The sequence below is a fragment of the Coturnix japonica genome, chromosome 1 (assembly GCF_054131305.1).
Source record: "Coturnix japonica strain WE chromosome 1, WE-NBRP24, whole genome shotgun sequence".
NCBI classification, from domain to species: Eukaryota; Metazoa; Chordata; class Aves; order Galliformes; family Phasianidae; genus Coturnix; species Coturnix japonica.
Window position 1 is genome coordinate 45710714 of NC_140663.1, and position 26748 is coordinate 45737461.

Consider the following 26748-nt stretch of genomic DNA (forward strand, 5'->3'; position numbering starts at 1 on the left):
CACTTCTCTCTAAAGGATCCCCAAGGAAGGGGAATGGTCTCTCAGGTCACTTCTCCATCACAAAGGATCCTCTCACTAGGCTGGATGACTGTGTAAAGCACCATGTCAGCATCTCATTCAGGAACAGCTGCTGCTCACAGCTCATGGAATCCTTCTGTCTAGCTGTCTTGTGGTAGACACTTCACTGCCGGCTGCGTGAGCCACAACAGAGTGCGTCACCACTTCTCATACATGGGAGGCTCAGAATCATAAAGGGATCCAGGAGGAGAAAGGAAGAAAAGAAAGCACAAAGGGGGAGGCACTGGCTAAGAAAAGGAGTGAGAGGAATGCACGTGAGAAAGAGGAGGGAATAGGGGAAACGTGCAGGGAAGGGTGAGAAGGACAGAGACCGGTTTTCCTCCTGAAATGGCTGCCAGTTGCTCTCCCTTTCTTATGGAGAAGGGAGAGAAGAGCTGGGGACTTGCAAGAAATGACAGACACTAGCTAGACATGGTGGGAAGAATCCTGCCCTCACCCAGGATCAAGATTCATTTAATTCACCCACTGGCAAACTGGGATGTGAGGCAAGCTGTATCCCCAGAACTTAACATTAAAACTCAGGTATCACTTTCAGGCAGGTACATGTACAACACAGTAAATCTAGAATCACAGAATCACCTAGGTTGAAAAACACCTATGAGATCATCTATTCCAACTGTCCACCTACCACCAATATTGCCACTAAAGGCAATCATCTTTGAGACACCAAGAGAATTGACCCTTTGGGGGGGGAAAAAAAAAGTGCAGAAAGAGAATCTTGGGGGAAGCTTGTAGGTTTTACCTGTGGTAAGGCTTGAACGACTGTATCCAGCAGTGCTCGCATTCCTGTGGCCATCTTCAACAGCTTCAGGACTGTCACAAGAAACACATGAGAAGTGTCACTCAAACTCAGCTCAGAAGGTTCATCCTTTTGTACGCCCTACTAATGGCGGTAGAACAAGACAGAGGCCTTGATTCCCTTTGCCCTTGAAGAAATGAAATGTACTTCTGGTTCCCACATTCCCACATATTTGCAATTTACATTCCTAGTTCCTTCTCCTCCAGTCTATCTACTCCTTCCTAAATACACTGTTTCTGCCACCCATGCCTATCAGGCTTCTGCTTCACCCAGACACATTCTGGCCAAGATTCTTCCTCTAAGCAATTACTCCTTTCCATTCTCTGCTTCCAGGGCTGAGGACAGCAGTAGTGTGTGTCCCTACAGCCACTGCTCAATGAGTCACTGCTCTGGGCCCCACCCCATGGCCACATCCATCCCTGCCTCCTGCCCGCGCCTCTCTCACCGCGGGCGATGCGCAGCACTCTCATGATCCTGATGATAGTGGGGTTAATTGGGAGAGCCGCATTGATTTCAATCTCTTCCAGTGTAATGCCCATGACAGACAGCAGCACAATGGCCAGATCTAGCTGGTTCCACCTTAAGAAGAAAAATCAAAGAGAATACGGGAAGACAATTTCCACTTCCCTGACAAATAAAGTGAATTGTTTTCACTTTAACCTAAACATTTCTTCACGTATAAATCCAAGGCCCCACTCTGAGTCAGCCTGTTTGGGTTTTTGCAGACAAACAGAGATTCACTTTGCACACAGCCTGAGCAGCCAGAGGCAAACCAGCCTGATCTGAAAGCATAGAGCTGTGTTACTATGGTGCTATGCTTTGACTAATGGGCTCAGCTTTTTATGGCCTCACTACCTCGTATCAGCTTCATTATATACGTTCTGCTTCAGCATGTTCCCAGTTTGCCTCAAGGGCAGGAAAAAACTGGATGTTTCTGAGCCCACCTACTTTGCTTTCTAGCCTAACTAGCAGATGCCAACAAAGATGTAGTTCTTGGGCAAACCTTATTAATGCCCAGGCATTGCAGAACTAGGAGACAGTTTGGACTGCTACTATATCCCAGATAGGGATTCATCCTCGAGGTCTCCCCCCAGTGCCCAGCTGTCCCAAAGAAATGTGTTACACAACCCTTTGCTCACCTGTCCTTGAAGAATCGACGCAGACCAAAGGCCACCAGCTTGAGAACTGCCTCCAACACAAACACAGTGGTGAACAGGTAGTTACAGTATTTGAGAGCGGTCTCCAGGGACTGCCAGCAGAAAGAAAGGGTGTAAGAATTGAGGCAAGAGCAACAAGTTCATAACCTGTGGGGTCTCTCTTGAGTGCCAGGGATTTGTTACAAGATGGAGAAGATGCCCCATGCTCCCTATACTTGAACATGGAGGCCTCCTACTGATGGCAACCATCAGCAAGCCCCTCTACCCCATGTTGTTCTGGGAATCAGTTATTGATCCTTTCTCCTATACTTCTCAGCATAACAGGAAGATGGCTATTGCAAGGAGATTTCACTGAGGTTCCATCAGTCTCCCCTTCAGCCAATAGCCCATGCCATCTGGACGCCAGCACATTAATGGTATTGGCCTAGCTATGGACAAGGAGTGAGGCAGGAAGCTTATTGCTTCAGTCATTTATAAATGCCATCTCTGATGGGGGGAAACTCCTGTGTGCCTCAGTCTGGGACAGGCATGTGTCATCTCCCAGCTGTGGGCTTCTGGTTTTCCACTGTGCTGCCCCTTCTCCACCACCAAGGACTGGTGAGACCAATGGGCAGCACTGGTGGCACCTCATACTGGAATAGCTCAAAGCAGTTTGACAGGATTTATTAGCAGAGCCTGACTGTGTTGCAGGGGAAGGAGCTGAGGATTAAGAAAGTCCAGTGACCTGATCTGACACGAGTAAAGGACTGACACAAGGGTGACAACAAATAAGGGCTGAAAGTTCCTGCAAAGTAAAACTGGGCCCCTTCAGGAGCAAGATAAAAGGTGGGCAAGAAACAGGGGAAATAGGCAACATATCTGAAAGACAACAGACCATTTCCTGACCTACCTTAGACAGCAACTGTTCAGGTACTAGAAGTGTCAGCTAAACTACGAGTCTCCCCAAAAGAAAACTGAAATGCCATTGGACAAATATCATACGGAATGCTTTGTCCACATATAAAGGCAAAAAACATCTTTGATATATGCAGCATACTTTTAAAAAATGTTATCAGTAGCATCCAGAGCTTTGCCAACAACACCGAGAGGTACCTGGTCTTCTCCAGACTAAGTAAAAAAACTCCTTTAGCTCACGATGTACTTTGCTGGGAATCACCCCCCCGCGGCTGAGAGGCTCTTTTCAGTGCTTTACCCCTTCAGCGCCTCTTACAGGAAAGAGGTGACACACAACCAACTAACCCAGTCCTTGCATCTCAAATCATGTGGCAGGAGAACTGGAATGACATTTAGAAATCTGATGCAATGCCTGAAGCTCCCAGGGCACTGCTGCTTCCACCACACCTCTTGCCAGGGTCCAGGGAAACATATCAAGCAGACTAGGCAGCTAAATTTGGGTGACCCACTTATTAATAATGTAAAGCACAGAGACCTAATTATACAAAGCTTTCTAGGGGCCCTACTCTTGCTTATATACCTAATATCTCTTCATTTCAGGTGATTTCAGATATCTAAGTAGGGGCTGCCTTTCTAAGCACATACCAAACTCCTCACATAACTCTGCCTACTACATTAACTCTTGCAACACTTTGACAGTATTTTTAGAGACACAAACATCCTACCTCTTCTGGTAGACAGTGAGCATTAGAGAGCTGTAGCAAAAGAGCATAATTACTCTCCATAATCTCACTCACCACAGGTTGGTTGTAGTGTTCCAAGGACATGGTGACCACGTTGAGGCAGATGATGAAAGTGATGAAGATGTCCAGATAGTGGCTCGTGCAGACCGAATGGATAAGGAGGCGTATGGGGCAGTAGGTAGCATAGTACGGCAAACGTTGCGCCTCTTCAGTGGAAAGAGGGAGATGGGGAGAGTTAGGAGGAAATTGGAAGAAAGAGAGAGATGGGTAAGAAACACTGAGGAGGAAGCAGGCATAAAAGTGGTGATAAGTGTTAAAGACAAGGGAATGAAGGCAGGAGAGAGAAAGGACTAAAAAGCACAGGTAAAAGACAGAGGGCACAGGAGAAAAATGAAACACAAAAAAGAGGAAAGTAGAAGTGGGGAGAAAAATAAATAGAATAAAGAAAATGAATGCTTAAAATCTGTCAGTCTATGTTTGTGGGAATGGTGCTAAATCAGCATTTCATGCCTCAACAAATTAAGATCATAAATGATAAAAGGGAGCAGATGGTTCCAGGAGAGGCCCCAGGGTGTCACAAGAGAGAGGTAAAACTGGAGCAGAGAAAGGGAAAGTATGCCCATGGGCTGTGAATGGAAGAAAACCATCAGTCTGGGGTAGTAGGGAAGTTACCTAGGGGCGAGTATGCTTTTGCAATTTTTGTTTAAAAGTAATACAGAAGAGGACAGATACACCAAAAAGAGGGCTTACTTCACTCTAGAGGACATGGGACCCCAAGAAGTGACACCGCAACACTAATGGAAAGAGCCAGGAACAAAACACAAGGGTTTTCCTCTTTTTTTTCCTCTTTCTTTTCTTGAAATTTCGGTTTAAACACAAAGGATAGCTTGTCTGGGTCTTCTCCCTAACACTAGCAGAGGTTCCAGAAAGCCCAGGAGGTCTACTGAACTGTTTATGTCCTGTGCTGACAGTGCATACCAGCATGTACACAGGTAAATTTTTGGTACACCTTATTTCCACGCGGGCTGGATGCTAAAACCTCATGGCTTCCCCAGCACCATAGTTCCCCAACAGACTTTATCAGCCAACCCCTCTTCCCCAGACCACTGGTGTGGTGCATAGCGGGGCGGCAGTGACACAGGGAGGAAGGCTCAGAGCACGGCCACAAGCGATGCATTTTATTGACCATCCCATCAATAAAAAAAGAGAACAGGAGAAGGTTTTTCTCAGAAAACCTTGGCCTACGAACCAACCAAACACTTAGGCTGTGCCTTACTCCTTCGCTTCTTCTCCAGGCGCCTCAAGCGCTTCTCCTCTCGTCGACGGGCCTCCTCAGCCTCCTGGTGCTGTCGGCACTTGTGGAAGTTCTCCACTACTACCCCCACGAACATGTTGAGCACAAAGAAGCTGACGATGAGGAGGAAGGAGATGAAGTAGAGGAGCATCCAGGGGTTGTTGTTGGTCACCGGCTGGAGGAGAACAGAAAGGCTATGATCAGATGGGTGCTGGTACAGAGATGATGGGGATGGGTATGCCATGATGACTGGCTGCTGAGGAGGTGGGGTGGGATTATGAAATAAGAGGAGTGGGATGGGAAGAGCTAGAATTATGGACAGTAGTGCATCCTGTGCACAGTTTCAGAAGTAAATAGACCTTCAAACCCAAAGTTCAGGACTGTGGCTGTGTAGCCCATGGCAGGCACCTATACCAGCACTATCAAGTCATAGCCTTAGCAATGGAAAAGCAGTGTTATAGAAGGCAGCAGCTCAACACTCTCTTCTTACAGGGTATTAAAGCAACCATCTGTGGGCCAGAAGGGAGCCAGCATGTCCAGAAACTCATATGGCATTGTCTCTCTGTTGTTATAAAGACCTGCCATGTGATCCAGACTGGTTAGAGAGTGAGAATTACTACAGACACACACTACATGGTCATAGAATCACTAAGGTTGGAAAGATCATCTAGTCCAACCATCAGTCCATGCCTGTGGCCACCATAATCCATGTTATTCAGTGCCACATCCACATGGCTCTGGAATACCTCCAGGGATGGTGACTCCACCACCTCCCTGGGCTGCCTGTGCCACTGCAGTACCGTTCTTTCTGAAAATAAATTTTTCCTTACATCCAACTTGAGGCCATTATGGTCACAGCTGTGCTTCACTGCATGGACTTGGCACAGTCCAGGCCCCGTGCAATGGGAAGAACAAAGGATTAGGAAGAACCCTGGATGGATAACCTGGCTAGTGGAAGGTGTCCAAAGCAGGATGTTAGAGTACACTCTCACCTTACTAGCTTCAAGAAGTGAAAAAGGCCTTTTTGCAAGGATGTATTCATACCTGCTGGTCAACAGCCACAGCATCTAGTCCATTATACATAATATTGACCCAGCCATCCTTGGAAGCCAGAACAAAGAGAGACATCAGGGCCTGTAATAAAAAAGCAAAGCAGAGGTGGAGCAGGTGCATCTGGCAGACTGGGAAAAATAAGTGAGTTTTTACGCTCTAACACACATAGTGTTAAAACATTCTTTCTGCCCATGTCTCTGCACACATCAAAACCTGCTCCTTTCAGTGTGGAAGAAGGGGCCGGGGGGGACAGGAAGTCAGATCCACTAGAGTGGAGAGGTCATGAAGAACAACTGCTTCACAGCATGAGATAAACAAGAAAATCAAGCTCTCCGCTGCCACCCCTTTCTTTCCCCACTACCTGTACTCATAATCGTGTTACTAAACCACTAGCAACAGCCTCTACACTGATACACATACCAAATAACTGCTCCTCCTAGACCTAGGATCAGGCTTTTCAGGCACTCGGGAAGGTACACATAGGAGGAGAGCTGAATTCCCATCAGAGATATGGGCTGCAAGCACACTCACCTGTCCCAGGTTGTCAAAGTTGTATTTGTGGTGCACCCACTTGTAGTTGGCAGCCACGCAGTCAGACCGGTTGGTGATGTTCCTGATGTCAACCCCTAGGCAGTGGTAGAACTTGCCCTTGAAGAGCTGTGGAAGGGGAGCAACTCCATCAGCCCCTTTCCCCCTGGGCCCACCATGCTCCCTGGGATGTGCAGAAGCTCCCAAGGAAGTAGGTGGGCTGCCGGGTTCCCTCCAGGATAGATATGGGAGAACACCAGTACATTATACAGCACTGGTTGATGCACTGGTAAGGAGACAGGGCCAATCCTGTAAACTCACATCTGGCTTTTCATCCTCCTGTATTGCTCCAGGCCAGAAGTGACTGTAAGTCCTTGCTATCTGATAGCAGTATTTGGGGGGCCCAGTTAGTCATTAGCCCAATAATCTTCTATTCAGCCACTAAGACCAATCACCTCTCCCTGCCTCCCAGTTACCAAGAAAGCCGATGGGAAAGAAAATAATCCGTGGGTAAAGAACCAGAAAATATATCCCCTGCTTCTCAGATACTATTTTTTTATGCATTGCTCTATCTCTCTGCCCAGGGCTCCCTTCCCTATATGGAAGGCACTGGACTGTGCATTTGTACAGATGCATAAGAGCAGACTAAGTATAGCACATTCCCTGAGATGGAAGTAACACCCACGCCCTCTCTCATCTCACAAAAAATAAAAGAGAATTAAAAAAAAAAATAAAAGGAGGATGTGGGTGGACTAAGGGTTGATAGCAAGGGGGAGGAACGGAGCTGGCTGGAAGGAGGGTTCGTGCAAGTAGGAATGGAGCTGCTTGCCCTTGCTGTGTGCCATGGATGTGCCCAGTGAGCCAGCCCTGGGCTCTCCCTGTAACACTGACCCAAACCCTGACCTGATCCTGTCATGTGTAGACAAGCATTAACTCCTTTCTTGCACATTCAGCAATGTCTGCACTCCTTGAAGAGCTGGATGCACTTGCCAAAGGCCATGAGGACACTTCAGAGGGAGACAGCTCATGGGGCTGGAGCAGCTGCAAAAGTTTACCAGCTTGCTGGCCCCTGCTGCTTTGCTCAGTTCCCTGTGCCTGTTGTTGCTGGGGGTACAAGTGCCCGTGCTAAGTGTGGGAGTGCCAGGGCTATTTGAGGGCAATAGGAACCCTACCTGTACACCTAAGATGCCAAAAATGATGAAGAAAGCGCAGCAGATGAGGACAATGTTTCCTATTGGCTTGAGGGAAGAAATGAGTGTCTCCACCACCAGCTTAAGGCCAGGAGCTCGACTGATGACTCTGAAAGGGAAGGAAAGGGGGGGGTGACAGAGAGACAGAGCAGAGGTGTTTGGCCACAGATAAGAGTTTTCAGCAGCAGAGGGCTCCTGTTCTCCCTGTGCAGTGGCCTGTTATGGGGAAACACTGCTACCAGGGCCCAAAATCCTCTTTTATCCCGTGGGTTGGGGGCCTGATGAAATATCTCCATGGTCAGAGCCATATGACTAAGGTTTGTGGATTCTCAAAGAGCACCCTTTGACCATTACAGTGGGGTCTGACTCCAGGATCCTTCCTGGGGGGACCAGTAAGAAGGAGCAGCAGAACAGAACATGGAGGGATTCTGACCGGAGTGGCCGTAAGGTGCGCAGCAGCCGGAGGACCCGCAGCACCCCTAGGATTTTGGCACCGCCAGCAGAAGCCACTGAGACCACAATGTCAATGAGAGACACGAAGACCAAGAAGCCATCCAGGACATTCCAGCTGCTGCGGAGATAAGCCTGATCCCCAAAATAGAGGCCTAGAGAGACCACCTGCAAGAGAAGGAAGAGGATGGGGTCTAAATTGCTCCTCCATGTTGCTTGATAGAGGACATTCACAGAAGAGGGGAAGACTGGCACATGGTTATCACCTCCATGCTCCTAATGGAGCAGCAAGGACTCACTCTGAATCCTATAATCAGTCTCATCACCTTTTCCTTTTGAATGGAAGATTACAAAGGACAAATGTCTTTTTCCAAAGTGGTGGCACCTAACACTACAAAAAACAAAGCCAAGCTCTGGAGCAGCATTTCACTGTGATTGCCATGGTGTCGTCTCACCTCTTCTCTGCATCCCTGAGCAACAAAACTCTGCAGGGGATGTTCCGATATCACATGCCTCCTAGTCCAGAGATCAGTTTTGTTTTGAGAGATAGAACCAGGAATTAAGACCCACACTCTTGGTCACTCTAAAAATCATGGCAGTAGTTTAGGAATGAATATTAGGAAGCTTTGCCTCAGGCTAAGTTTTGAGACTTACTTTCGCCAGTATTTAGTCTTTTTCCTCAACACAAGCGAATTAACTAGATTACTCTATTGTTGCAGAGACACCTATTAAATAATTATCTCAGCTAATGGCAATTCATTAATATCATTGTAATTTCTCCCCCTCTTGGATGGACTTTTGATATTATTACAAAATCCATAGCCAGAGGACTAGCTATTCCTCCCAGACACATAGATCCTTTTCGTTTTAAAGCTCAGGATAAGCATCTCCTCCATGCACAGCTAGAGGGGACTTAACTCCCCTTTACTTAAGCAGGGAGAAAGAGTGGGACACTGAAAAAATTGAGAGATTTTGCAAGAGTGCCAAGCAAACATGAGCCATGGTATTCCTGACACTGGGGAAAAGCTCTGAGCCATTCATTTCCATTAACTTACCTTCAGTGTCATCTCAGCTACAAAAATTGCTGTGAAAATGTAGTTGGACACAGTGAGAAAGATTCTCTCCTAGAAACAAACAAACAAAAAAAAAAAACAAAAAAAAAAAACCCAAAAAAAAACCCAAAAAAAAAACCAAAAAAAAAAAGGAAAGGAGAAAAAAAAAAAAGAGAGAGAGATTGAGAATAGCCTTAAATGTATCTTGACTTCTTGTTACTCCATGAGGCCCCTGTGGTGAACTTGATGTATTTTTCTTTCTTGTGAAGGGTCTGAAGGTTGGAAGAATAAGAGAAGCACTCCTGGCAAAGGTCAGCACTGACAGCTTTGGGCTCACAAGCCTCAGCTCTACCTTATGCCACAGCTGGCACAGGATCCCATTTAGCTCTTGTGGATGGGATTTGCAATGCAGTCTACAAATCTGGTTCCTAGGTGCTCACTGCCTCACTCTGCCAGTACTGCTCAGTCCTGATTTACTGTGCTGCCCTGGGACTCCTTCCCAAAGGGATGCTGAGCACAAACTGACTGCTGAAGGGTGTATAAGCGCCACAGAGCTGAGGGGTCAGCTAAGGAAGAAATGCAAAAAAAGTCACTTGCCATTTAAGTCTCTTTTCTGATGCTCCAGTCTGAGCCATCTCCAAGTAGCATACATGATGACATACTGCACATGGAAGGCACTTGTTTTATTGCCCAATCCCCGAACCTTGGCAAAACATCTCTTGACCATGGGGTCCCAAAGGACTCCCTCACCTCCAAAAAGTGGGTCAAACTAGGATTACTCTATTATAAAGAAGATTGACACATTATAAGACCCTGCAGGGGAAGCACATATGATGTGAATCACTAATGCATAGACATGAATAGATGAATTAGAGTTATGTTTAATGCTAAGTTATGCCCAAAGGTCATTATGGTACCAGGAGTGCCTACACACCTCTGTCAGACATTGTGTTAAAAGGTAGATGGGAGGCAACAGTGCTCACCATGCTTCTGTGTTCTATCTGTGGTCTCTCCAGTGCAATGGTGATGCAATTCAGGAAGATGAAGGCCAACACAACATAGTCAAAGAGTTTGTGAGCAATGATGGTTTGGCAGAGGAGGCGAAACCTGCAAAAGAGTTCCAGTAGGTAGCTGTTCCTTGGGCAGAGGGAGGTTAGAAGCACAGAAAATTGAGTGGACTGTTTCAAAATGAGTTGTGATGTAGCTAACCCTTCCAGATTCACACTGGGGCAAATGAGGCCATGTCTTGAAAGCTGAGGAGGGGCAAGTAACTTGGTTGCCATGGAGGCCACAACTCTACCTGCTCTGAAAGACATAGTGCCTGGGTGTCACATGGAGCAAGGAGCTCTCCTCCATGGGCTGTAACAAAACTCCCTACTCCTCAAGAGGTGATGGCACATCAGTGAGAATGCTGTTGGCTGAGGTATGTGGGCATTTTCTCCTGGTGGGATGACCCTCTAGTGGGAAGAAAATATCTCTAAATATATGTGGGTACTTTTGTTTTTAGTATGTGTGTTTGTTTGTTATTGCTGTTGTGTTTTTCTTTTCCAGCAAAAAGATTTCTTACATTACCCTAAAGGGTATGATATGCTGGTAAGTTGGCAGTGGGACTGAAAATGGAATGGAGAGGCTGTTATGGTACCAGGGGAGAAAATATCAGTGTTATGGAGTCATTAATAATATATTCCTTCTCCGAATTGGTTTAATGTCAGTATCCCCTGCCTCACTTTGCCATAAATATTTATGATTACACAATAGAAAAACGGGATGCTCCACAGGATAGGAAAAGCACAATAGGCATTTAGGATTCTCATCCTCCCTCTCATCTGCAGAATCAAGGAAGAGAAATGTTGTTTGACTGTAGAAGGAGAGAAGAAATACATTCCCAGATGCTATGTTCAAAGTTACAATCTAATGTCCAGCTCAGGGAAAGCAAATGGCACAGTGACAAAATCTGTCCCATCTTCTAAACCCTTTTATGGAAAAAAACTGCACAAACCTGTTTTGCGGAGAGAAAAGATATATAGACCAGTCTTCTCGTAACTCACACCAGTCTGGCTTATAGACTTCCATCATCTTCCGGATGCGAAAACACAGGCTCTGGAGGAATGCAGGAGAAGCAAGTGTCACTGGCTGACTTCTCATTGCCTAACAAAGGCACTCTTACTTTCTCATGCAATCCCGAAGTACCACTATCAAGGTTTTCCTCCCCACATACACTATCTGCCTTTCTTTAGCACCTGGATGAGGGAGTGGACCCAAAGAACAAGAAGACACTAAAGAGGAGGTAGGTACTTCTTTGCCAGGTTCTGTTCACCTCTCACCTTCAGATTTCCTCCTTGCATCATTAAAAATAAAACTGCTGGTCTCCTGTCCACAGGTGGATGTTGCCCACAATAGGGACACTAGCTCTATTACAAGAGTATGATGTTTCCTCAATATCTCAGTTGAATGAGAAGGACAGAATGGTCTTTTGGTGGCACTTGGACTCAGAGGTGATTTAATTTCATATATACTGTATGTCTGTTCCCGTTTCTATTGACTCTCCCCTCTGTTTCTTCCACCTTTCAATCTGCTCACAGATTGGGTATGGTGGTCTCCCAGGCTGGCACAGAAAAACACATTTGCCATCTCTCTTATGCATCTGTTACCAAAGCAAAGCTCTTCCTTTTCACAAAGCCTGACCTTTCCTAACCTGTTACAATCACTGGCTGCACTGCTCTGAAATATCAGCTCTCAAATGCCTATGCATGTGCCTCATTTCTACCCTCTTCCCACCATCTACCTGCATGACTGCCTTGTGGGCAGCCTGACAACATGGTGTGGGCTTGCCTAGACCCACCTACATTCAGTGACATCCTCCACTTGTACTTACAGCACTTCTGCAAACTCTCCCATCCACATGACAGGGAGACTGAAACTTGAGGACAGAGCTGGGGTTTCCCACAGCACTGCATTGTAAGCCTAGGTTCCCCTCACCATGTACTCACATAGTCTATCTCTTCATCATCCTCTCCCCGTTCCTTGCGGTTGTTCATCCTTGGGAAGATCTCTTTTGCAATACTGGGCATTTTGCCATTGCAGTCTTGATGATCACTGCCTCCTGATGTTGTCCCTGGCCTACAGGTCCCTCTGTGGCCAGATGGGATGGAGGCCAACTCTAGCAAGTCGCAGGAACCTTTGTTGTCCAGAGAGAGCGTCCGGCGGTGGTGAAACACTCTCTCTGCTCCATCCAGCTCCCTATCTCCTGCCCTGTGCCTCTCCCGAGACAGAAGGGACTCGTGCTCAGCAGAGGGAGGTTTGTGCTTCAGGCTGTGTCCTCGGGCCAGGCTGTTCCAGCTGGAGCGACGGCTCCCCCAGGCCCCGCTGCGGCCCCAGGCACCATAGTGGGAACTGCGAGAGCTGGACTGTAAGAGAGTAGGTTGGGACTCAGACACACAGGATTGTGGAGGTAAAGCACTGCCTCGTTGCAGACATCAGACATTCCTCCAGGGGTCCTCAGCCATGTGCACCCTTTTTTACCCCCTCAATAAAGACACATAGTGGGAATGTAGCTGTCATTGCTATAAATCTAACACCAAATTGATAATGAGCTAGCAGGGGTGTTGGCTGTGATCACTTTATAGCACCATCTGTGTGCAAGGCACTTAAAGGGAAGGTAAATAATAAAGCCAAAGGCCAGATGCCTGATGTTGTTACTTATATCAGCACAGAGCGAGAATAAAGATTTCAAAAAATCTGATTGGCAGCATTTTACTCAGCCCCAGGGTAAAGAATAACGCAAGGTACAGGGAGATGGATAATCTGACACAACATCTTTGAGCACAGTCTTCATAAAAAGAAGAAATTAGAGAAACAGGCCTGTTGGTTACAGTCTAGTTCAACAATATCGGCGAGTTATCATGTAGTACATGGCTGTCAGTTGTACCTGTTTAGAAATAACAGGGGCACGAATGCTTCTAGTATCAATGCAACCCCTTCAAAAGCCATGTGTGGTAGTGTGTAGAGGTCACAGAAGCTTATGTTGCTTATCCACAAGGTGGACAGGTTTGAGATGTGCTGACTGGACAGCTAGCAGTGTTTGGAGAAGCACTGGGGGACAGCGCGATCTGATATGGGTAAGCTCCAAGCCGAGACATGTCTATTCACTGTAACAAAAGCTTCCAGAAAATGCATCTACTATGGGACTTTGAAGTTCTGGCAGCACCTAGACCTTTCTATGCTCTCAGCATAGAAAGAGCATGACTTTTTGTACTGGGCGAGAGGACAAAACATAGAATCATAGAATCATAGAATTATGGAGTCCTTATAGTTGGAAGGGACATTTAAAGGTCATCTCGACCAACTGTCTTGCAATGAACAGGCACATCCACAGCTAGATCAGGTTGCCTATAGTCTGGCCAGCCTAGTCTTGAAAGTCTCCAGGGGCAGGGCATCCACCATGTCTCTGGGCAACATGTTCCAGTGCCTCACCACCCTCACTGTAAAATACTTTTTCTTTATTTCTAACCTAAATCTCCTGTACTTTAGTTTGAAACTATTTTTCCTTGTTCTATCACAACTAACCCTGTAATAGAGCCTGTTCCCATCTTTCCTGTAGCTCTCCTTTAGATACATCCACAGCTAGATCAGGCTCCTCAGAGTCTGGTCTCCCAAAAAGAAAAGCTCTGTGCCCATGGTGTACCCCCTCTCTCACCAGAAGAATATAAAAGCTATAACCAACATTCAGTGGAATACTGTTCAACAATCTGCAAATATAGATCAATAAGGCTGATAAATCACTCAGAGGTTGGTGAAGCAGTGGCACAGGCTGCACAGGATGCCTCATCCCTGGAGGTGTTCAAAGCCAGATTGGATGGGTTCCCAGGCAATCTAACCTAGTGACTGGCAACCCTGCCCATGGCAAGGGGGTTGGAACTAGATGATCTTTGAGGTCCTTTCCAATCCAAGCCATTCTAAGATTGACTGATTGATCTAATCTGGAAATACAGATGAATAATGTGAACTGGCTTCCTAAGGACAGGCAATGTGGTTGTGTTACAAGCAATGCAATTCTCCATAGTAATCCAACAGATGATGAAAGGCACTTGCACTTCAAAAGAAGGGTATGACAGATGTTCCTACTCACTCACTCACCAAGGATCGCTGATCATAGGTCATTCTCCCCAGGGACATCACACTACTTTTCCGGGAGCCAACAGCAACACAGATCTGGTCAGGCTGCAGGGAGTTGCGTGAGGAGTTGGAGACTCTGCCAGCAGCAACTGGGGCATTGGAAGAGGGCAATGATGGGTCCAAGTGGCCATTTGGTGTCACAGAAATTGCAAAAAGCTTGGGATCTGGGTGCAAAGATAGAAAAAGAGGGAAAAAGGAGAAAAGAAGGAGATTCGTTCCTCACCACTCAGTGACAGTTTCAACACCCAAACTGCTAAGCATGTCAGCAGCTAACAGCGTGTTAGCTGTTTAGCATCAGCCAGCGTTAATTCCTTTTGCTTTAGGATGCTATGGCAAAAGTACAATCTAGCATGACTTTGAAATGTTCTTTTCAATCTACAAAACTTGCAGTGGCTCTCCTTGAGGCTAGATGGTTGAGCAGAGTGCTGGTCAGGAGGAAAGGCAGAACAGAACAGCCTGTCCTATGCTGGGCCTCTTCAAATGACTGATCATTGACCTTGAAGATTCAGGGCACCTTTGAGGGCTGTGTTAGCTGGTCTGAAAACCACTGACATTTGTCAAGATGGATGGAGAGAATGGGATGCTGGCTTTTAACACCCAAAGGGAGTGGAGCAATCATTTTTGTTTGACCTGTTGAATAATGAAGGTCACATACCATTGCCTTCTCTCTGTCACTGTTGCCTGTGACCAACAGACTCTAACCTTTCTTCTTTCTGCCCTTCAAGGGTTTTGGCTGCCTACACTCAAGATAAGCCCTGGCTCAGTGTAGCTATGCAATCCAGGATAGTACTGCTATGAAAAAAATCTAAGTTGTGAGAACAGGCCGTGACAAGCCAAGCCTGGAGCCTCTGCTCCTCACCACAGAAGATGCATTCAAGCTCAGACCTATGCCTGTAATACTTGCCTGGGTTATGCTGTGAATATGCTTCTGCCCGTACTTACACCTTATGGATCCTGACCTTGTCTTGCTGACTGAGCTTGCTGGCTCCCTGTGGACTTGCACGACAGACTCTGAACCACTATTAGACCCTGTCTACCATCATCAGACCTGCTCTGCTCATGTGTGCAAGTCCTATGCCTTTGCTGGTGTGGTCTCTGTCCTGCAAGCTTGGATGCTTCCCCCGGCTTCCGACTCACTATTCATACTCTTGCTGCTCCCTGCCACCAAGTCCTGCCTGAAGTATAATACCTTTTGCAGTCTTCAAGGGGTGGAAACCTTACCCAGCAGTTCTAGGCAGACTGTTCCAACAGTTAATTATCCTTCTTTAAAAATATGTGGCTTTTTGCAGTCTGAGTTTATCTAGCTTCAGCTTCCAACCTTTACAATCTCATTATGCCTTTTTCTGCTCAATTAAAGAGTCATCTACCATCTAAAATCTCTCCTTATGGCCAGCATTTACAGAGTGTGTGATCAACTTACTTCTTCAGTTTCTCTAAGCTTCATTAACCTCACACTACGAGGCAGGGCTTCCAGATTTGCCTGAGTCCTTTTTAATGTGTTGGTATCCCCTCTCCAAATGGGGCCTCCAGATCTGGACACGGTGTTCCTGAAATGGTGTCCCCAAAGCTGAGCAGGAGCGCCATCTTCTCACTTCTCTTTGCTGTTTTTCAGGCATTCAAAACCTGCTCCCTTTAGTTATCACTTTCCTTAAGATGCCAGTGCAGCTCCAAAATTTCCACATGTAACACCACAAACTAACATTAAGTTCAAAACAAAAGTAAGTTCTGCCTTGGAGGTGGGAGCCAATTTTCTGCCGAATCTTCTTTCAGGCTTCCCACTAAGCACCAATGGGTTGCAAACAAATGAGACAGTTTGAGCTATCATACCTGAGCCTTCCTGGATCTCTTGGAACTGATCTAACTCCTCCATGTTTGATGAACTCTGATCTTCCTCTGAGTATGATCGGTTGGCATCACCCTGTAACACACAAATCAAGAAGGTGGGAACTCATAAAAGGCCACTTTTTCTTGTATATCACTGTTGCCAATCTTCCTTGACAGCCATGTACTACCATGACCACTGGGGAGTCCAGCATGACCTGTGATGGCTGATAATGCATTCTTGCTTTAGGAAATGGAAAGGACTCACCTTAGCTGGTGTAGCATGGGATGGAAATTGTTAATTCCCTTCTGGAGGGTTTGTCTCTTTCACTGCAAGGATTAATACTGTCATCTTTTTTTTTTTTTTTAAAGAAGCCCACCCTGAACTTAAGAGGAAGAATGTCAGAGGTGTGATACTTCGTGAGTCCTTCAGTATCTGCCAAGTGTCTCAGAGATCCCTTTTAAGCACCTCTCTTCCTCCTCTCCATTGGAGTAGCATCATTGATGACTTACCTCAGCCTGGAACCCCTCCACGAGGATGGCCACCAGCAGATTGAAGAGTACGTAATTGCCAAATGTCATAAGAGCCACAAAGTAAAGGGATGCCCATGGTGAGGTGGAGGCCATGCCATTATAGAGCACAACATTCCAGTCTTCCTGGGTTAAGATCTGCAACCAGGATCAGAAATGATGTAAACATGCAGGAAGAACACAGAGAGGATTCCCAAAAAAGACACTGAAAGTATACACTTTAGGATACATTAGGCCTTTTAACCTCCCCATAATCACACAGCTACCGCCCATTGCTACTGTCCAGTATGGTGATACTGCCCCAGTAATGCTGGCTGAGCAAAAAGAAACAAGAACAAATATGAGGGTAGCCATATGCCAGGGTGACAGTGTTAAACACAGGTGTTGCCACAGCATAAGTGACCTTTGCAAACTTCCATTTAGGAAGGAAGGAGCCCCTCTGCCTGAGAGATACCAGTCACCAAGCTCTTCTTCTTTTGATGTCACATACTGAAGCCTTCTGTGTCATTAGAAATGAATGAATAATCCACAACAAGAAAAAAAAACAAAACCCTCACGATCCTCACTTTGCTTTTTCCACCCATGAAGAGCAAAGTGAGCTCACCTGGAAGACAGTGACAATGGCCCACAGCAGGGAGTCAAAATTTTTCCGATCAGGAACTGTATCTCCTGTATCTGTCCTCAGACTGAACTTGCAACCAAAGATGTGCATTCCCAAGATACTGTTAGGAAAGGAATAGGAATTGGTGCCCAATTTAAATGTCTCTGCCATCACAATAAATTTGTCAGAGTGACACTCCATATCAATTAATGATCATATAATTATTTGAGATGAAAGATACAGGTGCTAGAACAACACAGCCAGACCACTGGGACTTAACCATAAAGAAAGAGCTTTGTGTTTCAACCCTATAGTTGCGTAATTGTAACCTCACTTCTCATCTGCACTGCCTCAGAGCCCACTTAATGCCTTCAGACCTGCTTTCTCCATCATTCTCATTTGCTCTCATTTGTCTTCATCTCCCTGTCAGTGCAACCATAAAGTACACTGACAAATTTTCCTGGGTGCTTCCTGTGACCTTTCTGCCAATCAGCATCCAGGCTGAGATCTTCCTGCAGATACTACTAATTGCCAAGAGACATCACCTGTTCCACAATGGGACATTATGTTCAGCACACACATTTGGAGGCAGCATTTCTCCACCCCATCCAGGACAAATCTTCAGCTACTAAAACCAATTTACGGGAGCAACAGCCTCAATCTCTTTAAGCAAATATCTACCAGTGCTGCCCAAGCCTAGAGCCATAGACAAGATGAGCCACGTGCTCACTCACTGATGTTTACAGCAATATGAACCATGCAGTGCCTCCTCAGAACACTGCAAAGCAACCGCCTTCTCACCTGAAAATGAAGATGAAAAGCATGAGAAGCATGCAGAAGGTGGCTACGTTGTCCATAGTCTTCATCAGCACCACCAACTGGCGGCGCAATGCAGGCATGAAACGTACCAACTTCAGCACACGCAGGAGACGGAATGTCCTCAGCACTGAGAGGCCCCCATCCGACTGACCGATGATCTCCCAGATGCTATGGCCAAGAGAGGCCCAAGGAGCAAAAGAAACAAAATGAAGAAGGGAACAAACAGCAGAGAGAGAATGTCAGAACTCTGATCCAAGTTGTCACCTCTGCATTGGCAGCATACACGTATACAGGTCAGACAGAAAATTTGTTTGAACAAGACATAATTAGAAATATATATATTACAGGTTTGTAATAACGTGTAGAAAATGGCATTTCTACTTTCATGAAGCACTACGTGTTGCAGAAATGAGGGAAGGATTTCAGCAGTAAGACCCAGCAAGACACCTTCCACCACACATTAAACTTCTGTAGTACCCTTCATTTGTGCATTCTGAAAAATATTTTGCAACTAATATTTCTTGTGGACTTGCAAGACAATCATGATGGCTTCCATCCAACAGAAGACAAAATGAGGGACAGAAGTGCTCAGGGTTATCAAAAGTATCGGGAAATGACAACTTGTTCTCCCAATCCTTTGTCTTGTGTATCAGCTTGTCCCCTTTTTTCTGTTAAAGCTGCTAAATTTTGTTGGAAAAGGCAGGTGAAAACATGCAAACTTTGTGGTACTCTCTACTATATGTATTTCAGTTGATACCCAAGACCCTTATCACCTGATGATGACGATGATACTGTCAAAGATGTTGTAGGGGTTGCGGAGGTAATCAAAGAGGCCAAAAGCAGCAAGTTTCAGAATCATCTCCAGGGCAAACATGCTTGTAAAGACAACATTGCTGATCTCCAAGATGTTGGTCAGTTCCTCTGGCTGGAGAGAAGGCAAATTCAGAGTCAGAACTGAAAGAGCCCTGAAACTGTGGGAAATAAAATGCCACCGTTCCTAGGGGACAGGTTCTGTTGTGAATTGTGAAGAACCATGGGTGAGATAGAAGTGAGGCTGGACAGTCGCCTTTCTGCTCCAATTCCTTCCCACATTTACTACTTCCTTCCCCTAGTTCCCCACTAAATCTTTGATATGCATCAGTTTCCTGGTCTTGCTTCAATAATTACCAAAGTGAATATCAAACTGTATGAGTAACATAACAGCAACGGCCACAGTGCTAACACCTACCTATAAGAGATAGGAACAGCAAGATAAAATGAGAGAGTAAGAGGAGAAAAACAGATGCACACAGTGGAAATCTTCAGAGATGACACAAAACTACTGTGTTGAAAAAAGAGAAAGGAAAAGAAAAAACAAACCAAAACAAAAACCCATAACCTGACCCTACCCCAGGCATTTTTTTTCTGATGAATCTCTGACACATCTTTCAGTCCTTGTGAAACAGTCTCCTCCAGCAGAGAATGATGTGCTTGTGCATAAGGGAGAAAGTGTTTTAATGACTCCATCAGTGGAACAAGTCTGAGCAAATTAAATTACTCCTTCTTTTGTTTTCTGAATTAATGACTTTTCTTCACCGTGTGCAGCCCTGGAAACTTCCCTGACAAGGTTAACAAAGAATCTACACTGTTTCCAAAGGAATGGTGAAATGTTGTTTTAGGGGGAGACAGAGGCTGCACTGATGTCATTTGTGAGGGATGCCAGGTTCTTGCTGTCCTGCTGTGTGAAATTAAGGCATTCCCCGTGCTGAATTTGGGATGGAAAAAGCACCTTTCACACTAGAGACTGGGACTGCATCAGGCCAAACAGCAAGAGTTGAAGTCTGAACTGATGCCAGATTCATGAGGGGTAACTTGCACAAGCACAACATGCCTACACAGACGCCATACACATACAGACCATGACATTGGGCAGGTAACAAATTTTCCCCAGGTGTGTGAAAAATCTCCTTCCAGTATAATGGATCACATGTTGTGATCAGACTGGACTGCTTAAGGCCTTCAGATCATATGAAACCACTAAGACAATTTGTCTGGCTGCAGTACACTGCTGGCCATAACCTTTCCGAGCAGCATCTGGTAGGAACCTGTTCCAGATGAAGGTGTGCCACCTTCCCAAACAGAGGAACATGATATGGCAGCTCCAAAGTTCCTCCTCAGAGCTCCTCTGGTCCAGTTTTCCATGTTTACCTTGGGGCAGGTCTTTCACACCCCACTGAAGGCTAAATATTTGATGTTAGCCTACAGTGCCTTTGAGCCCAAGATCTGTGCCTCTGTGGTAGCAAACAGAAATCTCTCTCTGTTTTGTTGTCATAAAATCATAGAATCATTAAGATTGAAAAGACCAGTAAGATCATCTAGCCCAACTATCAACCCATGTCTGGGACCTCTTTCTGGTTCTGGGTCTGAACCTCCCCCTAAATCTGAAGATTGCTCAGGGAGGACCCCCAAAACCATAAATCTGTCTGTTCTTCTCCCATATGAATAAATAGATTGGAAAGTGCTTCCCACAGTCATGTGTCTACCCCATGTCCATTGGTAATTTCATGCATTCTTCAGTGCAGGTTTAACTGAAATAAAATAAAATACTTTTTTTTTTCTTTTTTTTTTTTTAAAAGGAGATAGCTCAATTTATATCCATAATTACATTTGAATAACAAAACCATCATGAAAATGAAGAAGAGAGGAGGGGAGATAAGAATGATGAGAGAGGAAGAATGAACAAGTGCACAAGGGAAGGGAGAGATGAAGAACACTTTACCAAGAGCCAGGCAGTAATGACACAAGCTGGGAACATGAGGCCCATATGCTAAACAGAGATGCCAATTTCAGCCTGATTATGCCAGTGAGAATGAGGAATGCAAAAAAGCAACAGGCTATAATGGTGGATTATCCTTCTCTGCTGTCCATGCTTTCTCTCCTGTGCTGTCGTAGGGAGCAATTGATGTTTGAAAAGCCATGCTTGCCTCTCACGGAAAAGGTCACCTGTTCTCCTGTCTCTCCTTCCCTCCCTGACATCTGTTTCTCTAGTCAAGCCTCCACCTGTTAATCTTTCTTCTAATGGGCTATCAATCAGACCCAGAAAGCATCATTCCCAGGGAGAGGGGCAGGAAGAACAGGGCAGGGAAAGAAAGGAGCAAGAGACAGAGATGAGAGAGGCAGCAAAAAGAAACTACAAAAAGAGCAGGAAAAAATAATAACATAATGGGCTCCAAAAAGAAGCAAAAAAGACACTGTTAAAAATGAAGTAGGAAAGAAATACTGGCTAGGGAGGGAAAAGCAACACAAAAGAAATGCACTCAGGAAAAAGAAAGGGAAAAGAGAGAAGAGCCAGCTGGAAAGGCGACAGGCAGATCCTGCACTGCAGCCATTCCTAGAGATATTGCCGCTGGCAGGGCAGGGGCTGCATGCTGCACAGGTATGCGTTCATATCTAGATCAGCATGGTCAAGAATGTCAGTGGATGCTGCTGGAGTGGGAGACTGGCCAGAGAAATGTGAATTTGATGAAGAGGGCAAATGGCTAGGGAAAAAACAAGGGGAAAATGTCATTATCAGACTGCAGCCAGAAAGGTGAGCACTATAGGAAAGGCTGAGAATATGCAGACTACACTGCAAGAGTTTATTCTAAACAGGAATAACCAGGTTATTCTAACTAGGCAACTGCCCTAGAAACAAGAGAGTTATTGATGTGATCTATGTAAACCTACCAACCTACCTGCACGTCACCACCTCTGAGAACATGAGAGAGAAAAATACATACACAGGTCTCCTCATTCTATCAATTTTACTTGATAATCAGAAGAATCACAGAAATCAGCTGTGGAACAGACCAGCTAGCTTTTACTTTCTCTATCACCACCCCACAAGCAGATAGGGTTTCATAATATTTTGTTATTCCCTAGTTTTACAAGACTGAAGTGATGTGGCTTCATCCAGCACCCTGGAGAGCCTGTTCCATCATTTACTAAATGTCAGCATGATGAGCTGGCTTGGACACTTGCTGAATGTTTCTGACAAGCAGCAAATAGCAAAAAGAGAAGCAATAACTGTAAAATATGAACCAGCGGATCCAATAAATGCCGGTATAAAGGGAAATCATGCAGGCTAAAGGATACAAAGGTGGCAGTACGTGAGGCTAGTTTAACCGGGAAACAAGTGATGGCCTCCTGACCCACACCTCATAAAGTATTGCAATGATGCACCAAGGGATACTGGAAGTTGACACAACAGGAAGGAAATCAAGTTTCTCTGTAATTGTCTTAATGGCTACTAATAGCAAGGATGTGCAAGTCCAACAGGCTCAAAGAAATATATGAGAAAGGAGTCTGAGACATTTATCTGGGAGTAACCTTGCTCTGAATAAGGAGAAAAGTGAGCAGCACCAGATCCTCTGCGAGTACCAACAAAAAATTACGGCTATTTAAAGGATCCTTCTGGACAGTCACAAGCATTTAATATCTTGATTTTCTACATTGGATTTTAAAAAGCAATTCTTCCAAGCAGAAGCAAATCTGAAGAACTGCAAAAAATATTTCAAGCAGGACAAAGCTTGAAATGATGGATTTTGGCCTGTGCCATGTCCCAGGAATATAGGAAGACCCAATACTAAGGGTACTGCATGTCATAAAGCACAGTGACGGATTTGTATAAACTAATCTGTTTACAAGTGATAACTTGTGATAAGCTTAAGGATTAAGAATGAGTCATAGCAATACAGTTTGTCCCAAAATGAATCGATTTCCCTCACAAGAAATGTATACGGAGATAGGAAGGTGCCTCAGACACACATGCAGAATGACAGAAAAGACTTGATGGATGAGACAAATTTTAAAGGTGATTTGGATGCAGAGGTTCAGTTTCCTGGCATAAAACAAACAAACAAAAGCAACCACCAAATCAAGCCAAAACAAAACACAGTAAAATAAAAAAATAAGCATGAACTGTAATAGAACTGCAGAACAGTGGAGGTTGCAAGACACTTCTAGAGGTTGTCTGGTTCAAACTCCCCTCATTCAAAACAAACAGATAATTCCAATTTACATCTTTCTTTCTGCTGGTCAAGCTCAGGAATCAAAAGTTAGACTTGCACATTGGCGCAGTCCTCAAGACACCTGTGTTTCTGAGGCTGACCCCTCTGCCCAGCTCCTGCAGTCTCACCCATGATTCTGGGTCACAGAATCATAGAATCATTGGGCTGGAAGAGACTTCAAAGCCCAGCCACTCCTACCCCATGCTGTGGGCAGGGCTGCTACCCACCAGCTCAGGCTGCTCAGGCCCCCATTCAACCTGGCCTTGAACCTCCAGAGATGGGGCATTCTACAGCAATCTGAGCAGCCTGTGTCAGGGCCTTCTGAGCAGGGAATTTTTTCCTAACATCTGACCTCAATCTCCCCTCTTTTAGTTTGAAGCAATTCCTCTTTGTCCTATCACTACCTGCCCATTCAAGAAGTCCAAAAAGTCGGTCCCCCTCTTGCTTATAAGCTCCTCTGAAATAGTGGAAGGATGTTTTTCTACCCTGGGCCATCTCATTTGTATAGTCCATGAACAACCAGAGCAACACAAAGATGATGGACCATACCATACAAACCTGCAACACCTTCACACATCCTCTTTCCCAGACAGGTGCATCCCTAGCAAGTGCCTGGGATTGTGATCTCTCACACACCAGAAAATCTAAGCTTGAAGGGTCTTTATTTCCATTAGCTCTCATTTGGGGGAGATTCACATGATGAAGCAGCTGAAGCAACAAAAACTTGCTTCAGTCATAAGATGGTGTCAAGCTGCAAATCACAGCAGAGGGGTTTTGCTGAATATTTTTCTGTGAAAATATATTTTTCTGGAAAGAAAGAAAGCAATGGGAAAAAGGGAATGGAAGGAGGGAAAAGGAGGCAGTGAAGCATCAGTTTGAGATATACCAACAACAGGGCTTGAGAAACATGAAAGAGCAAAGGGAAGCATGTACATGCTTATGTGGTTTTGAGGTAACTTTCGCCAGAAAAAGGCCTGGAATTCATGTCAGAAACTAAATATTCTTTTTAAAAGAGTCATGTGCTAGGCTAACAGGACTCAATGCACACATTTTAAATAAACAGCTGCACCACAATTTTCAGTTATGATCAATACAGTCAACTTTTTATATATACTATAAGCATCCCAGAGGGCCGTGAGCTTTTCCTAGATACTTGTAGATAAAAAATGATAGCATAACTTCCAGGATGTGTCATTAATAACCTGCTACCAGAAACCCTGAGGCTGCAGGCAGATCCTGCTCTGCCAAGGCTTGTACAAACACAGCAGAGGTGGCCCAGAAGGGCTTAGATCTGCACACACAACAGTCAGAGTGAATCCTCTACATCCAGTTCAAATATTCTTCAGCTAAACTTCGAAATCATGCTGTCTCCAATAACACAAAATGAACAATGCATCTTTCTGCTTTGTGCTTGCATCTTCAAAACATCAGTGGGCAGTTTTCACGTTGTCCTGGGCTTCAACCCTTACTCATCTCTCTGCTGCATGATAAAAATATTGCTCTTTTTTATCTGTTTTCATGAGTCAACCGCTCCAGACTCTTCTTCATTCCCCCCTCTCTGAGCTTCCAACAGTATTTTTCCTTACTAAAGCATCCCGAGCAGTTTTGTATTTTGTGATCAAATTAAGGTTTCCCATCCTTGTATCAGAAATCATCTGGGCTTTGTAAAATGGTCTAATGTTTGCAGTGTGGGTGGGATCCAGGCATCTGAGGCTTCAAATATTGCCTCAGCCTCATTGCCTCATACAGGGAAATTCATATACTCTGGGGCTCAGGATATTGAACTAGATGATCTCAGAGGTCTTTTCCAACCTTTATGATTCTATGATATCTCCACCCTAATAGAGCACAGGGCAAATCTGAGTGCATGCTTAAACCACTCTCGCTGCAGGTTTCTATGCTTCCTGAGATTGCATTTGTGGCTAAAATTTGCCTTGGCTGTAAAATTCCCTGATGCAGTTAGCATTTCTGCTGTGGGCCAATCTCTTATTTCTTGTGATCTTGGCAGACAAGTGGTGTGAATCATGGCCACATTCAGACCAGCGGCACAGATCTGAGGCACAGATGTACATCACAGAGTCCTACAACTCAACATGCAATAGAACCATCAGCCAGCAATGCAGATGGAAGGTCATGGATACACTGAACACCCTCTCAAGCCTGCTCTGCACATCACAGGATAGACATAGCTTCTGATTTCCAGCTATAAAATGAGGGCACACAATCTTTCTCCATCTCACAAGTCTGTCGTTAGGATAAAGTGCACTGCTGACTCAGATGCCTGCAAACTATTGGCATGAAAAGCAGAACTGTCCTCACACATGCTATCTGTGCCTTGGCCTATCTATCACTTCTTGCTGTCAGAGTAAAGGAAAGGCTCAAGCCATATGAGCCCCCAGAACGACTGGAGGTGGGAGGTGGTGCCTTCTTTTGCAGTTAGATGACTCTCAGGCATCCCTTAATTAAGCTGGAAAGGCTAGCAAGCTGATGGATTTGAACTGAGATGCTGGTGAAGTGCCTGTGACATCCCGAGAGAGCACATTAAATTAACCACATAGACTAAGGATTCAGTAAGCTAATGAAGAGAGAAATGAGAGATGAGAAAGATGGAAGAGTCGAGGGTGAAGGAGAGAGAAGCAGATGTAGAGAAAAGACAGAAAGAAAAAGAAAAATAGAGGAATAAAAGTGAGAAGGGAGGAGGAAAAAAAGAGAGACTGAAAGAAACTGGGAAGAAAATAATCAGAGACAGTGAAAGCAATTAGGTGCAGGGATGGGTAGGAAAAGATCCTGCAGTATCCTGTGGTTTTCTCAAAGCTATGCTATGTCCTCAGGTACAAACTGCTCAGTCTCTGCCTTTAGCAGATTTTGGTTCTGTGTGGCCAGTCCTTAACCCCAAGCATGACCCTCTGTCCCCCAGGGTCTGTTCTGCACAACCTACCTGCTCATGGTGCTCGATGCCCATGCTGATAGTGTTCACAAGGATCGCGATCATGATCCCACGGTTGAAGTACTTGCTGTCCACAATCCCTCGAAGCTTGACTCTAACTTCCCGCCACATGTCACTACACAGCTTCATCCTCCCACCTTCCTCCACCTCTTCTTCCTCCTTCTCCAGAGCTGATGCACTCTGGTCACCTCTGCAGCCTTCTCCCTCTGCTTCACTGTCTCCTCCATCTTCCTGGTCTGAGTCAGCGCTGTCCAGGACAGAAAGCCTTCGGGATGTGTCATGTTCCCCCCTATGGCATTGGGGGCAGTTGGTGAGATCAGAGGTTGCTGTCACAGCAATGGGCTGGACCAGGCCTTGAGGAGGGCGGTCAAGAGGGTTGTGCTGTTGGCACATTCCTGGGGAGATAAATGATTGTGTTTAAAGGAGAAAGCTTTGTTCCCTCCAAAAAAATGCATCCAAACTGAGAATTTTTTTGGCTTTTAGTTATTTAGACTCTGCAACTGGGCTTTTTTAGCTGTAAGGATGACTACCGGCAAATCATCTCAAGGGCAACAATAAAAGCCAGTGCCGCTGGGTGCTTTACACTGAC

At 45.3% G+C, this 26748-nt stretch overlaps 1 protein-coding gene across 11 annotated transcripts in view; it reads right to left on the bottom strand.

The window, feature by feature from the left end:
- Window positions 1-26748, bottom strand: part of CACNA1I (calcium voltage-gated channel subunit alpha1 I) — a 153548-nt gene that overhangs the window by 16538 nt on the left and 110262 nt on the right. For 7 of the 11 annotated variants that reach the window (XM_085517463.1, XM_085517468.1, XM_085517461.1 and 4 more), the window contains 20 exons: window positions 26151-26554; window positions 18959-19110; window positions 18168-18353; window positions 17370-17487; window positions 16748-16903; window positions 16241-16331; window positions 14375-14577; window positions 12229-12645; window positions 11238-11338; window positions 10222-10345; window positions 9242-9310; window positions 8170-8354; window positions 7719-7845; window positions 6550-6675; window positions 6010-6099; window positions 4921-5140; window positions 3726-3877; window positions 2017-2126; window positions 1323-1456; window positions 821-891 (listed from right to left, as the gene is read on the bottom strand). In XM_085517463.1, the coding sequence (XP_085373589.1) occupies window positions 821-891; window positions 1323-1456; window positions 2017-2126; window positions 3726-3877; window positions 4921-5140; window positions 6010-6099; window positions 6550-6675; window positions 7719-7845; window positions 8170-8354; window positions 9242-9310; window positions 10222-10345; window positions 11238-11338; window positions 12229-12645; window positions 14375-14577; window positions 16241-16331; window positions 16748-16903; window positions 17370-17487; window positions 18168-18353; window positions 18959-19110; window positions 26151-26554 (3236 nt within the window). Of the gene's footprint in view, window positions 1-820; window positions 892-1322; window positions 1457-2016; window positions 2127-3725; window positions 3949-4920; window positions 5141-6009; window positions 6100-6549; window positions 6676-7718; window positions 7846-8169; window positions 8355-9241; window positions 9311-10221; window positions 10346-11237; window positions 11339-12228; window positions 12646-14374; window positions 14578-16240; window positions 16332-16747; window positions 16904-17369; window positions 17488-18167; window positions 18354-18958; window positions 19111-26150; window positions 26555-26748 lie in introns of all 11 variants that reach the window. The other 4 variants (XM_085517503.1, XM_085517488.1, XM_085517469.1 and 1 more) reach the window with 2 other exon arrangements.